The 17,586-nt window shown below is 46.3% G+C and overlaps 1 protein-coding gene across 2 annotated transcripts in view; it reads right to left on the minus strand.

Annotated features, from left to right (window-relative positions):
* The window catches only part of SEPTIN3 (septin 3), a 106,808-nt gene that overhangs the window by 55,596 nt on the left and 33,626 nt on the right, over positions 1–17,586 (minus strand). For both annotated transcript variants that reach the window (XM_078640543.1, XM_078640547.1), the window contains exon 2: positions 1,258–2,236. In XM_078640543.1, the coding sequence (XP_078496669.1) occupies positions 1,258–2,227 (970 nt within the window). In that variant the 5' untranslated portion in view covers positions 2,228–2,236. The remainder of the gene's footprint in view (positions 1–1,257; positions 2,237–17,586) is intronic.

The following is a 17,586-nucleotide window of genomic DNA, read 5'->3' on the forward strand; positions in this document are numbered from 1 at the left end:
AGTGAAGCCCCTAGTATGTTGGTTGAAGATTTGGACCAAGGCAGAGGTGGGTCTGACAAGGCTGGTAGTGCAGGATTGTCTCTCCCTAGAGTATCAGCGGAAAATCCCATGGTTGAAATGCGTTAGGGATTTATTTGTTGACTTAGGGCGCACAGATCTGTTTGACAAACCAGAGACAATAAGATCAAAGGATAAAGGTGATATTAAAGCGCTGTACCTAAAGTTTGCTATGCCGCAGTGCGAAACCGTTGAATTGGGGAAACACTCAGTGAGAGATCATATCTTAGTTAAAACATCACAGGGCATAGAACCATAATTAACACTAATGACAAGTGCCCATGACCGATTTTTGATCACCCGCTTTAGATTAAATTGCATCCATCATTTATTGACAGCACCGGCAGGTTTTATTTTAAATTTAGAGGAGAGAGGGCCCAGCGGCTGCAACAATAGGTCTCCGCAGGACACCCTTCATTTAGTTTTACTCTGCCCGTATTACAACTTCCCCAGGAAATTGTTTATGAATGGCCTGTTAAGGCAAGCTAGATTCAGGCGGGCACATGTAGCCTTGTTGTTTTTTATAAATGTCAACTGATGTTTTTACTCTCTATTTTGTGGTAAACTTTTTAAGAGCCGCTTTAAAGCTACGAATAACAAGGGGGGATTGAGCATCTGATGGAGTTTTATTTCCCCGTTAACACAGAGTAAATGATGGAATCACGCAAATGATATTTTATTCTAGCTTATTTTAGCCAAGCATATTCCTGTGAGACGTTTTTAATGATTGTTATTTATATGCTTTTATGTTTTGTGTATCAAATCGAATAAAGTTGTTCTCTCAAGTTGACCCAGCATATTGGTATATTTCTTATGCAAAATAAACCTGTAGCAATGTTTTCTCCAACAACCAATGTGTCTTGTGTGTTCTTTATCATGGTATTGCTATGTTTGCGGGTGGGGTGTGTTGCCGATATTGGCACTATGCGACAGGACGGGTGGATGTTGTGGGAGTTGCTGCCATCAGTGCCTGTATACCTTAGTGTAATGTGATTGTGAGAGGAAGTTATTGTGAGAGGGAGGCCTCGTCAATTCCGAGTGGGACGATGTAATGTGAGTGCTGCCATGTAATGTTAGAGTAGAGGAGTTATTGTGAGTGGAATGGGTAATCGATGCAGAGCGCCTCTTTTACCTTACACACAACATTCTAATTGCTTTGCGTAGACAACCCCACTGCCTCCCCGCTCTATTCACTCTTACCCAAGGATGTTGTCACATTGCCGCATTGATCCACTTCCGGTCGGCGGCAGTGAGGCTCAGCAGCAGCAGCTCTCAGCCACAGCCCGCTTAGGCCAGTGTTCCTTAGCAGCTCCACTACTCCTGCTGGGGTGGTCCTGGTGAGACCCAGGCACACGCTCGCCTCGCTGTCTGGCGGTGTCGGAGTACTGACCCGGTCAGTTGTAGGCATGCCGGGGTAGGCTTCTCTCCCAAGCTGCACACTTGCCCCCCATGGCCCTGAGTGCTGGTTTACTTTTGAAGACCATGTGGGCAGAGGAAGGTGTTGTGGGACACCCTTGAAGTTATGGCGCGTCCCAGCACTGTATGACCGTCGGTGGGGCTTCTGCACCTCAGTTTCTCTCACTTCCTGTTGGCCTTTACTGCTTGATTCGTTTGACAATGCGAAGGATCTTGGCACTGTTGGGAACCTTGGCACTTGCTTCTGCTCTGTGGGTTGGGCAGAACACCCCATACCTTGCCTCTCTTCCTCGCTTTCCACACTGGAGTCCATTGAGTTTTCCTTCAAAGGTTCCCTCCAGGTGGGGCCAGAATTAACCTTGAGCTTCACGGTGATGGAGCTCACCTTCCTCCCTGTGCCCATCCTTGTGCCATAGGCCTCATCCGCTGGCAGAGTCCTTGACAGTCTGATAACCTTTGGAGTTGTAGATGATGCCACTGGTAGGCGGCTCTCAGCAGCATCCCCGTTGGCTTCAAGGCTCTCGGACCCGCGGCTTGAACCCCAGATCCTCCCAACAGGAATGTTGGTGCCGGTGCCTCGTTGGGTGGGGATGAAGGAATCCACGTGAATTTTACTTTTAACTACTGGGGTGAGCAGAGACTTCCCCTCGCGCCCCCAGAGGGGCAAGGCCCCGGGCAAGCGAGTGGGCTGGGAAAATGTCCTGGGAAAGGTGGCTGCTTTCCTCGCTCGTCTTGGAATTTCATTTCCTTCCATTTTAAGGATCTGTGAAAATACTCAAACAAACAGAAACATCTTATTGTCAAGTCTAAACAAATTTAGTTGTCTACAGTTATTTAACATTTTGGTAACAGACTCTAAATGGGGCGCTCAGTTTCTAGGGATTGATAAAAGAGGGAATACCAGGGATATAATGTTTATTAATTTTCTTTGTTTGACCCTGTTGTCTGACTACATGGAAAGTCTCCCTTCCATCCCATGAGCCTCTCTTCTCTATAATCTAAAGTGAGCTGGGCTTCTCTGGTGTATTCTGGTTCACGGAATAATGCCTTCATTTTTTTTTTTTTGAATATTTTTATTGAGATATCAACAAAATTAAATGCAATACAGAGGAATAGTTTGAGGAGGGTAAAAGAAAGGTTAGGTGTGCGAGATATATCAATGGAACCTGTACAGCTATAACAGTATACAGTACGAGCTTCTCATGCCTTTGCTGTTGATATTGAAAAGGAAAACAATATATAAACCATAGAACAGTTCCTCATGGTGCTTCATATTGAAGAGTGTTGCCAGTCTCCACAGAGCCACGGACCATCCGCTAAAGGGGAGATGGCGTTTAATAACTGGGGTGGTGTCATATGTCATGAGGTGGTGGCTCATCATGTGAGATAAGTGTGTGTCCCACGGGATGGCATTGGGGCAGGTCATTGCTCGGATCCATTGGAAATGCAGTGTGGCCCCCCATGTGTGTCGGTGGGGACCCAGCATCATTCACATATGGGGGCCCGTCGCGTCTCATTCCATGTCAATTAGACCCTTTGTGTGAAGCGTCTCCTCATAGAAAGGCATGCGTTCTGCAGGCCATTAGAGGAGCAGCCGCATTTCTCGTGTCACGGTGTACTATGACCAGTTGTGTTGTTGCATCTAGTAAGGAAATTAAAAAAAATATCGCCAACTTGGCTAACTGGGGGGGAGAACATGTTTATGTGTGTCTTCATATGTAGGTCATTGCTCTCAGATACGGGGGAAGTGTCGCCGACTTGGGTGGCTGTGTCCGCAGCATGGTCACAGTGGGGCATCGGTCGCCGGTGGCGCGCACGGGGGGTAGGTCTGGTTCACCCGCCGGTGATGTACGAGCATTACTCCGTGACATGTGCGTGTGGTGTCGTCATCTTTCGAGGCCCGGTCTCCTCCCTCAGGTGAACTACTGCCTACCACATCCGCTATTACAATGGTGCGCTATCTATTTGACGGCTATGTGAGTCCCTGATCAAGGCATGCCTGCCGGAACGATTTGAGTACATCATCTCAGTGTACTGCTATTGGTATGGCTCTCAGTCTCGCCGTCTCCTCTCTGTGCAGGGTTGTGCTCTCCGCTACTGCCCAGTTAACAAGGGAGGTGCAACAGTATTGGAGTTGTGGCGGGTCTCTACTCTTCCAGTGTTTGGTAATAAGTCGCTTGGCAGTGATTAACCCGAGGTCCCTAAATCTGGTGTGGACTTTGTTCTGTTTTGTTTTTTTAAACAAGCCCAGCAGGCAAGCCTCCAAGGTGTGTGGCAGTTCCGCGCCGGTCCCCTTCGTCAATAAGGACGTAATGCCCTGCCAGTATGTGTGGAGTCTAGGACAGATCCAGAGCATGTGTAGGATGTCCGCATTCGTCAGTGAGCAGTGTGGGCATGCGGACGTGTCTAATGCGAAATACTTATTAATTTTGTCTGGGGACAAGTAGGCCCTATGCACGATATAGAACTGTATAATTTTAAAACGTGAGTTGCGTGGGATGTGGGTGGGTCCCTCTAGAATTTTCTCCCATTCTTTGTCTGTCCAGTCTCTGCCCCTATCAGCTGCCCACTTATCTCTCAGTGGTTGAAGGGTACAGGTTGTGTGTGACAGTAACGCTTGCGCCAGCCAATGTATCACGTGTGACCCGTTTCCCATGATATGCAAATACTGCACCAGCAAATGCATCTGTGGCTCCTCAGTCATGTCTCCCCAGACTTTCGTGTACGTACGTATCAGGGATGCTTGTAATAGGAACTGTCCTGCTGGTATGCCTGTGTCCGCCGCTAACCTGTCAAATGGGAGGAGGGTGCCCTCCGCATAGAGATCTGCAATCGTGTCTATCCCAACTTGTCCCCACCCTTCTAGCCTGGACTCTGTTACGATCCCACCATTTCTAGGAGCACCCAAGAGTGGGAGTGCAGGGGCATAAGGTGTCACCGCCCGAGTGAGTCGTAAGCTACGCATGTAACACCGAAATGCCACTGCCAAGTGCAGCTGTGTCGGGCGGGATGGTTTGGCCAGGGGATGAAACAATGTAAGTGCTTGTGTGTGAGTCAGAGTCGAGGTATCGGAAGTCGTGTCCCTCAGGTTATCCCCACCCATCTATCCAACCACCCATTGTAACTGCGCTGCCAGGTAGTAGAGTTCTTGATTGGGAACTGCTAGTCCTCCCATTGCCACCAGTGCGTATAGTTTCGCCAGTGCCACTCTCGGTCTACCGGTATTCCAAATGAGCGCTCTAATCATGGTTTCCAGTTCTCGAAAGATGCGGTTTGGGACGTATACAGGTATATTGGAATAGTAGTACAGTAGCCTAGGTAGTACGATCATTTTTGTGAGGGTCACTCGGCTAGGGACGTTGAGGGGGAGTGTCTTCCAGAAGGCTATTTGTGCCTGTAGGGAAGAGATGGCTCTGACCAGATTACCCGCCAATACATCTGCAGGGGACCGGTAGATATGTATGCCCAAGTACCGGAATGTGGTAGTGTACCAGGTCAGTTGTGTCCCGCCAAGTTGCACTTCGCACTCTTGCATGTCTGGGCTGAAGGAATATACCCCGGATTTACCCCAATTAACTCTGAGCCCCGAAAGGGCTGCGAAGGCGTCCAGAGTGTCTGCGAGGACTTGTGGTACTCGTGTGAGGTCCTTGATATACAGAAGTAGGTCATCTGCATATAGCGAGACCGCATGGGTTCCATCTATCAAGGGGATGCCCCAGATCTCACTCTGACTCCTCAGCAGTTCCGCCAGCGGTTCCATCGCTAGGGAAAAAAGCAAAGGCGACAGAGGGCAACCCTGCCTCGTGCCCCTCCCAACTCTAATGGCCGTGGACAATAGGGCGCCGGTGCGGACCCGCACTGTGGGCGTTTGGTACAGTAGGCTAACCATGTCTATGAAGGCATCCCCCAGCTCACATTTCTGCATCACCGCTCGGAGGTAGGGCCATTCTACTGAATCAAATGCTTTTTCTAAATCGAGCACTAAGCATCCCGACTGCGTACATCGCTTCACTGCGTATTCTTGCACTCTGAATAATCGACGGATATTGTATGAGGTGTTCCTTTTGGGCACAAACCCGTTCTGGTCGGCATGTACCAGTTCGGGTACGAGGGGGCCCAGTCTCTGCTCTAGGATTTTATAATCTGTATTCAGAAGTGCAAGGGGTCGGTACGACCCTAGTTGCTTCCCATCTCTGCTAGGTTTTAGGAGGGAGACCAGGGTTGCCTCATTGAGTGTGGGTGGGAGCGAGGAATCCTCTATTGTCCTCTCGTACATTCGGATTAGCTCCGAATCAACAAGTCCGAGTAGGCCTTGTAGAACTCCGCCGGCAGTCCATCCGGGCCTGGGGACTTGCCATTGGAGAGCGCGGTGATGACCGCACGGAGCTCCTCCGGTGTTATGGGGGCTGCCAGGTCTTCGCGTTGGGTGTCTCGCAATGCCGGTAACGGTATGCACGACAGATAGTCGGTTATGTCTAGATCGGAAGCTTGTAGGTAGGAGCGGTACAGTGCGTTATAGTGAGTGATGAATGCATCATGTATTTCGTTTTGTGTGTATAGTATGTCGCCCACGCCATTTTGTACCGCCGTCACTGGTGTATTCGGTCCTCCCTGCTGATCAGCCAGGCCAATAGTTTGCCAGGCTTATCGCTCTTACTGTGCGTGCGGGCCGAATGGGCCGCATAGTTAAGGCAGCGCAGCCTGTCCAGCAATCGCTCGTGTTCTGCCCGAGCTTCCAATACGTCCCCTTCACTTCCCGCGTCCACCGTTTGCTCTTTATTTATGAGATCTGCTTCAACCCTGACTATATCTTTTTCCAGTTGCCTCCTTAAGTTCACCTGTGTACCTAGACAATGGCCCCATATCACGACCTTAAAAGCGTCCCATTCTATCTGGGGGGTGGACGCCGTGTCAGTGTTGTCCTCAAAGTAGTGAACTATTTGTGCGGATAAGGAATCGCGGAATGGGGCGTCGAGCAACAGATCGGGCTTCAGCCTCCAGGTGGGTACAGGGGGGTGTGTGTGTGTGCCCATGTGAGGTCTAAAATGTGTGGATTGTGGTCAGAATGTGTGCGACCCATATAGTGAGTGTCAGTCACCTGTGGGAGCAAATCAGCAGACAGCATGTATCTGTCCAACCGCACATGTAGATCGTGCGCGCCCGAGTAGTATGAGTTTATCCGGGTTACGACACCGCCATGCGTCACACAGATTCCATTGCGTGGCCCAGGCAGCGAAGGCTTTCATGGATCCCATCACAGGGGCGCTCGGTAAGGGCGGGAAGGAGCGATCCAGTGTGGTGTCTAAGACGCAATTGTAATCACCTCCCGATATCCATGGGAGGCCATGCCATGGGGATAAGATAGTAGAGAGGTTCATGAGGAACCCCTGCTGGTCTGTGTTAGGGGCATATAATGACGCTAGCACTACAGGGCGTCCATCTAGCCTTCCCCTCACCACCACCAGTCTTCCCTCCTTGTCAATGTAGGAATGTTCCATCTTGAAGGGGGTACCCGGTCTCACCCATATTAGTGCACCCCTTGCATAGGAGGAGTAACCTGTAGCGTATAGTTGACCACGCCATCTACGACGCAGTGTGTGTACCTCCGTATCATTTAAGTGCGTCTCTTGTAGGAGTGCAATCTGGACTCGGTGCCTCTTCAGATAGGCGTAAATTTGGTATCTGCGTGAAGGTGTATGTACACCACGTACATTCCATGTGCAGAGTTTAATCGCTGCCATTGAGTCTGTTCAAGTAATCCCCGCCCACCCCCTCCCCCCCAGTCCGACACCACCAGCCCCGCTGCAAAGGCTCCGCCCCCCAAAGGTCCCCACATTAGCATATTGAGAAGACAATCATGATTACCTGCATTGAAGACAGAGGGATACAGTAAAACAATAAACGTTTCAACTAGTGCTGCTAAACTTGAATAACAATCATGGGGAACAATACCAAAAGGTCGACTGCGAAACGCGCAGACGTCCAAACACTCTATCGAGACAGTCAACATTAAGCCTAGGGGGGTGTCTGCCTGCCGAGCAGGCGGAATAATGCCTTCATGTGTGTTGTTTTGCAGTCTGTACACTGATTTTAGGCACTTTCATTGGGAGCACAATGAAATAAATAATCCCTATTGAACCGTTTTATGAAAATGAGTTGACTTTACATGTTTCGCCTGTTTTCACTTTCTTCATTCTACAGGAAAAGATGATGATATCTAGAAATAAGTGAGTTTATTTTTACATACAAAATATTTGTCATTTCCTATACATTCAATTAATATTTAACCACAATATATAGGGTGAGTTTGAATTGAGTAAAAAAAACCTTGTGTTGTTCTCATGAGAAACACTGACCTCAAGGCATTTTTATATGTGGTTGAAACATGGTGAAGGAATAGATATAGGGACAATTGTGATCCTACTGCATCTACACATTTGTTTTTAATCTTGTCGAGAGTATCATAATAAAAACAGCGTATCCTAAATATAACTTTACTCTGTTCTAATCCCAGTACATTCTGTTTAGAGCTCATCCAAACTGCTTTCGAGCCCATCCAGCAGCAATTCCCTAGGATGAGACAATAATCCTATGATGAAGCCGGCCACGAAATGTGGGTGATACTACCTTTTATCTAAAAGAAAGGGATTCCTTAATAAATTAAATCAAGTCAATAGGGTTATATTCTTAGGCATAGTAAACAATTCGTTGGACTTTACCGCTTCGCTGCGGTGCAAATTCCACTGCGGTGCTGCGGAATTTGACGCATGCGCAGATCGGACGGGGCCGTCCGACACATGGAAGAGGCTAATGTAGTATGACTGTGAGTGGGACGATGTTCCAGTGAATAGTTTGTTCTCACTCCCTGCTGGGTGATATATATACAGAACTATGATCCCCAACAAGCCCAGAACTGTTATGTATTATGGAGAGACAGCATCCTCCTTATAATATGGAGTATACCTTCAATCTTTGTTCATGGCGTTCTTTGCTTAGCAATCGTGATCCAATGTTGCCGCAGCCAGGACCTCACCACATGGATCTCTGGTTTTCTTTGACAAGACCTATTGCTTACTAAAGGATTATTTTGATGGACAGTGCGTATACAAAGAAGTATTCTGAAATACGTTTTGTTGATGAAAGTGAACTTTGAACTATTTTATTTAACATTTATCTGTACTCTTTAAGACTAGGACTTTTTCATTCTACTAAGGATTATCCTGTGACAAAACAAGACGGGATCTTAAATTAGACAATATTGCATATGTGTAAGGAAATGCCTCTTTTTGTATGCTCATCCCCAAATTTTTGAACTAATGCTTCTGTTTTTCCGAATCTGAGAGAGCACCAATGCCTGCTAACCAGCCCCAGTGCTGGTCCCCTTACCGGTAAACTTGTATGTTGAATTGCCTTTTACCCAATTAGGTGAGCTAGCTCACCAGTACAACGCAAAGTTAGGGGGTCCCCCCGGGGATTGCAGCACTGGTTGTGCCACCCTGGGTGGGATACAAGTAAAACAGGACTCCCAGCCCACCATTTGCAGGCTGGAAGAGCAGTTTAGCTGCTGGCCCGACATTGCCATTTAAAGCCAGACATCCCCCTGGTATATGTATACGTCACCCCTATGGCATGTCTATCAAGTCATAAGGTAGGTTGTAACATATCGCCCTACATCATTTGGGAAAACCACCATTAGTACACAAGGAGAGACCCAATGTACGATTTGGCGCAGCGTTAGCCTGGTGGGGATCAATAACCCAATGGACTTTATATAGCAGGTAGGAGTCAGGATGTAACTAGTAAGCAGTGCTAATTAGTAAAGAAAATAAAGAAATTTTTCAAAAATTGGTGGTTTAAAAAGGGGTGGAAGAAGGAAAATGAGTTTATTAGCAACCTTCTGCTCCCACTATCTAAAAACAGTGCAAAAGGTAGTGTCATCAAATAACTACCTAGACAGTTTACATGGTCATGGTCGACATGTTTCTGCAGCTTTACCTGTGCCCCGGGGTCACTTACTGCTTCGTCAGGACCTTTGATGCTACTGCTTAATTAGTGCATGACAAATAAGGAAACTCAAGTAAATTAAATATCACCTTCGATTCTCCTGATGAGAGGACCGTTGGATTTCACAAAACAGCACACACATAGAAAGAAAAAGAGAACACGCCTGTTAGCAAGTACCTCTGGCGAGACTGAGAAGCTATACAGTATCTCGCTATAAATGGTAATTAATCCATTACATTTAACACTTATCTTGTTCTGTCAAATAGTCACAAGAGAGCAAAAATACCACTCGTGTAAAAACACTCACCCGCTATTAAGGAGAATGTTGCCCCACCTCACCCGGCACTAGCTCAGGTACTACGGAGCCCCGCTCTGTGTAAACAACAAAACAAACACACAAAATGAACCGGTTGAAGGAAGTACTGTATGGCCGAGACAAGCCACTCGACATAGCATGGTCCTTGAAAGCGCTAGTTTGTATCTCGTAACTCACCTATCCGTCGGTACTCCAGACGTCCAACTGGGCTGTCTGTGGGAGGTACCGACGGGGTGAGTAAGCCCGCTTTTATAAGCATTCATGTACATACCGAGGAGTAGACGCCGCGCTCATGGCTGGAAGCGTCGTCCGTCCATTTCCGGGTATTCAGAGGTGTTTCCCACTTGGTCGGCGCGGCGCGATGACGCTACTGCGTCGCGCTAAGACCTCTGGGAAATGTGGTTCTCATGAGGCCCGTTTTTGCTCGTGATAAAGAACTACTCCATCTGAATTCTTATATTAAAAAGTCTTATATTCTTGTAACAGGGTGGCGGCGACACACAACGTGTTGTGGTGCCCTACTAGAAGAATTTAGAAAAATTTATAAGCCTTTTGTGACAATCTGGACGGAGGCGCCAAACTCGTCTTACACCAGACGCCCTGCTTTTAATTGTACAGATCTCTTACCAGGTTTGATATAAGTGTCATTTTAACGTTTAGAAAGACACGGAGAGACATTACGAGATCTTACATGGGATGTCAATGCGCGATCGCGCCGCTCGTGTGCTGTGTCATCTGATTGGTGTGAAGCATACTGAACCCTGCACCTTAGTCACATATCGATTAAAACGTGTGAAAATGATATCAACAACCCAGTATCATGTCACCTCATTAGAGGGATTGATGGGCAATCTGATCATGCTCTAGACGTCTCTCTAAAGAAAGCACCATTCTTTACACAAAGAAAACACTACAGATAAGATTGTGTTATTTTGTCTCGTGCTGAGATACGATGTCAGTATGTAATCATGCCACTACGGCATTATGTCATCATGTAGGTGTGGTTCATATAATGCACTGCAAATAAATCACATGTCACTTATAACAATGGTTCGTTAAAGATGTTACAGAAGTACGTCCCTTGGGGCAAACAACTCATAAATGTCACAGCATTGTTTGTAAAGTGCATCTAGCTTCAGAGTGACATCCAAGGAATATCTTCGTTCAATCCTTGCTTGTCTGTCCCCAATTTGTATACCCATCTCTGTTCACGCCGGAACAGAAAACTTTTGATGTCAGTGATATGAGTTGGTATCAATGGTTGCTCTATCACAGTCCAATGCAGCTCGGACGGAGTATGTTTAGTTAGTACAAAATGGTTCGTCAGTCTGGTTGACAGTCTAGAGCACCGAATGGAGCTTTTATGTTCAGAAATGCGTGTCTTAATTTTGCGAGTTGTCATGCCCACATATCTCTTATTGCATGGGCAGCTGATTAAGTACACCAAGTTGGAGCTATTACAATTTGTAAATCTCCGCTGCTCCCACGGTCTACCAGTCCCTATGTCAATAGTCTGTGATCTGGTGGTATTCGGACAGGCTGCGCAGTTCCCGCAGGGATGGTGTCCTGTGGCCGCAGGCATGTCCCACAGTGTGCCCAGAGCTCGTGGTAATTCCCCTTTGGGACGAGTATGGACTAGTTTGTCCTTTAAATTTTGCCCTCTTTTAAAGGCGAACAGTGGAGCTGGGATGGTATCGCCTCCAGTATTGAGAATACTCCAACGTTTTTTTATTATTCTCTGGATTTCATTAGACTGTGTGGTGAACGTGCTCACACAGGTCATCCGATCTTGATGAGGTTTAGGTGGCAGTATCTCCAACAACCCTTCGCGGTTGTTGTTGGAGGCTCTCTTTTTTGATCTCCGGACTAGGCATTTGGGATAATGCTTTTGTACGAGATCTCTTTCTAGGCATTCAGCATGGTGTTCGAAACGGTCTTTGATAGAACAGTTTCTTTGTATGCGCAAGAATTGCCCGTAGGGCAAGTTGTCCCGGAGAGATTTGGGATGACAGCTGTTATAATCTAGTAGAGAGTTTCGTGACATCGGTTTGCGATATAATTCTGAGGCCAAACCGGTAGATGTGGGTGTGATCAGAATATCAAGAAACGCTAGTTTGGATCTACTTTGCTCCATTGTGAAGGGTAGAAAGCGATTTCTCTCATTCAGCCATTCGTGAAACGTTGTTAGTTCTTCTTCATTCCCTCTCCAGATCACCAAAATATCGTCGATATAACGCTTCCACAGACGCACCTTGTCTGTGAAAGGGTTGGTGTCGGAAAAAATATTGTCTGATTCAAATTTATGAACATACAGATTCGCTAGCGATGGAGCAAAAATGCTGCCCATGCTCGTCCCACTAACTTGGAGATAGAGCGAGTCTTCGAATTGGAAGAAATTTTCCGTCATGGCTATGTTCGCCAGAGTCATTATGAGCCTAACTGGGGTGATGGAATCCAGATCTCTCTCTGTAAGGAGTGCTTCAACTACTTCTAGTGTCTCTCTCTGTGGGATTGAGGTGTACAAACTCTCCACATCAAATGATACTAGGATGTCGGTTTTGCAATCAAATTCGATATCTCGCAACAATCTTAATACATCCTTAGTATCTTTGAGGTAAGTAGGCATTTCACTCACCATGGGCTTTAAAAATACATTGACGAACGTTGACAAGGGCTCTAAAAGAGAGCCGATCCCCGAGATGATAGGGCGACCAGGAGGTGGACGTTGTGGCTTATGTATTTTAGGTAAGTGATAGAAGTAGGGAATTCTAGGGTTTGCAGTGCATAGGAACTGCCCTTCTTTTGCTGTAATCCAACCCTCACTGAGGGCTTCTTCCACAATCTGAGCTATTTGTCTGGTCAGTCTTACAGTGGGGTCTGAGGTTAGCTTTTGATATGCCCTGGTATCATCTAGTTGACGAAGACACTCTAGCCTGTAGGCATCAGAGTCGAGTAATACAGTAGCCCCACCCTTATCGGCCGGTTTAATAACCAAAGATGGATTATTGGCTAGATTCGTGACTGCATCTTGTTCTCTTCGTGAGAAATTCTGGAAAGGTCTGTGTTCTTTCCGAAACAGTTCTTTCAGATCTTGGTCTACAGCTTCTTCAAAAGTGATGACTTTTGCTGGAATCCCCATTGTAGTGGGATTGAACGTTGAGGGTTTTTTTAAACCGGTGTTATCGACTCTCATGGTCGTTTGGCTTGGAGCCTGTTGTTTGTGCGCAAAGAGGTAATGTAGTCTTAATTTTCGATAGAACTTGCCCATTTCAATTTGGGTGATGAAGGGATCACTTCTGTTAGTGGAGACAAAGCCTAAACCTTTGTTCAGAACTTTCTCTTCCATCTCTGTAAGTTGATGCGAGCTAAGATTTATCACGATGTTTGACCGCTCGACGTCCCTGCTTGGTCCTGCCCTACTACCTTCCCGCTCCTCAGTCCCATTGCCTGGGGGGGTGGTATATTCCAGCGCAATTGGCCCTGTTGCACCGTCCGTTGACGTCCTCGCCCCCTCCGGCCAGACCCTAAAAAAGGCTGCTGACCATAAGTTTGAAAGGATTGGTGTGGATCATATACTCCCATCATCGGAGGATAAGCAGGAGGTCCCCATGGTGAGGGTTGCCACCAGGGGGGTGGTGGTGGTCCAAACTGTTGACCATAGCCTCTCCAATTCCTCCTGTTGTTACCTCTCCCTCTCTGTTTCATAGAGGGGTCTCCTTGTTTAGGGGTATCTGAATCGCTCGAGCCATTATCCGAGCCAGAGGAGCCATAATTAGAACTTACTTTTTGGTTGTTTTTATTGTGTGTTGGGGGAGAGTAGTCATCACTTGTATATGGATAGATCTTAGTAGTGCTAAAATTCGCCAGATCTTTTTTAAATTTCTCTAACTTCGTGAACAAAATTGAGTCCCGGAAATCCTTACTAGTCTTGTTCCCTTCTTCCTGTTTCTTCGAGAAAACTTTGCTAGAGGATAGCGTAGCTCTAATTTGCCCTTCCAGGGTCTGGATCTCTACCAGAATATTGTCTGCTGTTCTTTTGGCCGTCTTGATAATCAAGACTAGCCAGTCGCGTGTACATCGCCACGCTATGAGATACCAGTCCCTCAAGAAGTCCTTGTCGTCCAAAAATAGGCGAGGTGCATTATTAACTATCAGCCCACTCGGTGCGCAATTGCCACGCAAGTACTCTGCCATTATGGTGCCGTGCACACATACCCTTGCTTGGTTCTTTTTAAGCACGAGAACTTTGGTCCAACCTTCATCGGTATTGGCTTGTGCGGCTGGTACCATATCCACAATACTGGGATTCTCTGATAAGATACTCTGTACTTCATCTTCATCAAAGGCTAAGCCTAAATTCATAGCCATTCTTCTAGAAAATCACGGTGTCTCAAAGCCTGATTCCTCAACCAAACTTGTACCTCAACTTCCACTTGATCTATCTGCGTGTGTGTATGAGTAGTGAGTAATCATGAACTTAAATGTACGCACTGTCTAAAAGAAAAGAAAGTACTGACCCGCAGCCATGCAGCTGCTCAAGCTACAAAATTCACTAGGGGGGGTCAGAGGGAAATTTAACGACAAAAATGCTACGTCCCTCAAGACTACTAGAAATCAACTAACGAATAGCATTAAGTCAAAAAACCCTCTAGGTGAGGGTTGAATGGATGCGTGTGCTGATGGCAAAATCAATCATGGGGCACCTTCAAGTTAGTTACAGTGTTCCCATCAGAGTTCCATCCTGTACCGCCCTACATCATTTGGGAAAACCACCATTAGTACACAAGGAGAGACCCAATGTACGATTTGGCGCAGCGTTCGCCTGGTGGGGATCAATAACCCAATGGACTTTATATAGCAGGTAGGAGTCAGGATGTAACTAGTAAGCAGTGCTAATTAGTAAAGAAAATAAAGATATTTTCCAAAAATTGGTGGTTTAAAAAGGGGTGGAAGAAGGAAAATGAGTTTATTAGCAACCTTCTGCTCCCACTATCTAAAAACAGTGCAAAAGGTAGTGTCATCAAATAACTACCTAGACAGTTTACATGGTCATGGTCGACATGTTTCTGCAGCTTTACCTGTGCCCCGGGGTCACTTACTGCTTCGTCAGGACCTTTGATGCTACTGCTTAATTAGTGCATGACAAATAAGGAAACTCAAGTACATTAAATATCACCTTCGATTCTCCTGATGAGAGGACCGTTGGATTTCACAAAACAGCACACACATAGAAAGAAAAAGAGAACACGCCTGTTAGCAAGTACCTCTGGCGAGACTGAGAAGCTATACAGTATCTCGCTATAAATGGTAATTAATCCATTACATTTAACACTTATCTTGTTCTGTCAAATAGTCACAAGAGAGCAAAAATACCACTCGTATAAAAACACTCACCCGCTATTAAGGAGAATGTTGCCCCACCTCACCCGGCACTAGCTCAGGTACTACGGAGCCCCGCTCTGTGTAAACAACAAAACAAACACACAAAATGAACCGGTTGAAGGAAGTACTGTATGGCCGAGACAAGCCACTCGACATAGCATGGTCCTTGAAAGCGCTAGTTTGTATCTCGTAACTCACCTATCCGTCGGTACTCCAGACGTCCAACTGGGCTGTCACAACGTCCACCTCCTGGTCGCCCTATCATCTCGGGGATCGGCTCTCTTTTAGAGCCCTTGTCAACGTTCGTCGATGTATTTTTAAAGCCCATGGTGAGTGAAATGCCTACTTACCTCAAAGATACTAAGGATGTATTAAGATTGTTGCGAGATATCGAATTTGATTGCAAAACCGACATCCTAGTATCATTTGATGTGGAGAGTTTGTACACCTCAATCCCACAGAGAGAGACACTAGAAGTAGTTGAAGCACTCCTTACAGAGAGAGATCTGGATTCCATCACCCCAGTTAGGCTCATAATGACTCTGGCGAACATAGCCATGACGGAAAATTTCTTCCAATTCGAAGACTCGCTCTATCTCCAAGTTAGTGGGACGAGCATGGGCAGCATTTTTGCTCCATCGCTAGCGAATCTGTATGTTCATAAATTTGAATCAGACAATATTTTTTCCGACACCAACCCTTTCACAGACAAGGTGCGTCTGTGGAAGCGTTATATCGACGATATTTTGGTGATCTGGAGAGGGAATGAAGAAGAACTAACAACGTTTCACGAATGGCTGAATGAGAGAAATCGCTTTCTACGCTTCACAATGGAGCAAAGTAGATCCAAACTAGCGTTTCTTGATATTCTGATCACACCCACATCTACCGGTTTGGCCTCAGAATTATATCGCAAACCGATGTCACGAAACTCTCTACTAGATTATAACAGCTGTCATCCCAAATCTCTCCGGGACAACTTGCCCTACGGGCAATTTTTGCGCATACAAAGAAACTGTTCTATCAAAGACCGTTTCGAACACCATGCTGAATGCCTAGAAAGAGATCTCGTACAAAAGCATTATCCCAAATGCCTAGTCCGGAGATCAAAAAAGAGAGCCTCCAACAACAACCGCGAAGGGTTGTTGGAGATACTGCCACCTAAACCTCATCAAGATCGGATGACCTGTGTGAGCACGTTCACCACACAGTCTAATGAAATCCAGAGAATAATAAAAAAACGTTGGAGTATTCTCAATACTGGAGGCGATACCATCCCAGCTCCACTGTTCGCCTTTAAAAGAGGGCAAAATTTAAAGGACAAACTAGTCCATACTCGTCCCAAAGGGGAATTACCACGAGCTCTGGGCACACTGTGGGACATGCCTGCGGCCACAGGACACCATCCCTGCGGGAACTGCGCAGCCTGTCCGAATACCACCAGATCACAGACTATTGACATAGGGACTGGTAGACCGTGGGAGCAGCGGAGATTTACAAATTGTAATAGCTCCAACTTGGTGTACTTAATCAGCTGCCCATGCAATAAGAGATATGTGGGCATGACAACTCGCAAAATTAACACACGCATTTCTGAACATAAAAGCTCCATTCGGTGCTCTAGACAGTCAACCAGACTGACGAACCATTTTGTACTAATTAAACATACTCCGTCCGAGCTGCATTGGACTGTGATAGAGCAACCATTGATACCAACTCATATCACTGACATCAAAAGTTTTCTGTTCCGGCGTGAACTGAGATGGGTATACAAATTGGGGACAGACAAGCAAGGATTGAACGAAGATATTCCTTGGATGTCACTCTGAAGCCAGATGCACTTTACAAACAATGCTGTGACATTTATGAGTTGTTTGCCCCAAGGGACGTACTTCTGTAACATCTTTAACGAACCATTGTTATAAGTGACATGTGATTTATTTGCAGTGCATTATATGAACCACACCTACATGATGACATAATGCCGTAGTGGCATGATTACATACTGACATCGTATCTCAGCACGAGACAAAATAACACAATCTTATCTGTAGTGTTTTCTTTGTGTAAAGAATGGTGCTTTCTTTAGAGAGACGTCTAGAGCATGATCAGATTGCCCATCAATCCCTCTAATGAGGTGACATGATACTGGGTTGTTGATATCATTTTCACACGTTTTAATCGATATGTGACTAAGGTGCAGGGTTCAGTATGCTTTACACCAATCAGATGACACAGCACACGAGCGGCGCGATCGCGCATTGACATCCCATGTAAGATCTCGTAATGTCTCTCCGTGTCTTTCTAAACGTTAAAATGACACTTATATCAAACCTGGTAAGAGATCTGTACAATTAAAAGCAGGGCGTCTGGTGTAAGACGAGTTTGGCGCCTCCGTCCAGATTGTCACA

Source organism: Lissotriton helveticus, chromosome 1_1, assembly GCF_964261635.1.
Source record: "Lissotriton helveticus chromosome 1_1, aLisHel1.1, whole genome shotgun sequence".
Taxonomy (NCBI): Eukaryota; Metazoa; Chordata; class Amphibia; order Caudata; family Salamandridae; genus Lissotriton; species Lissotriton helveticus.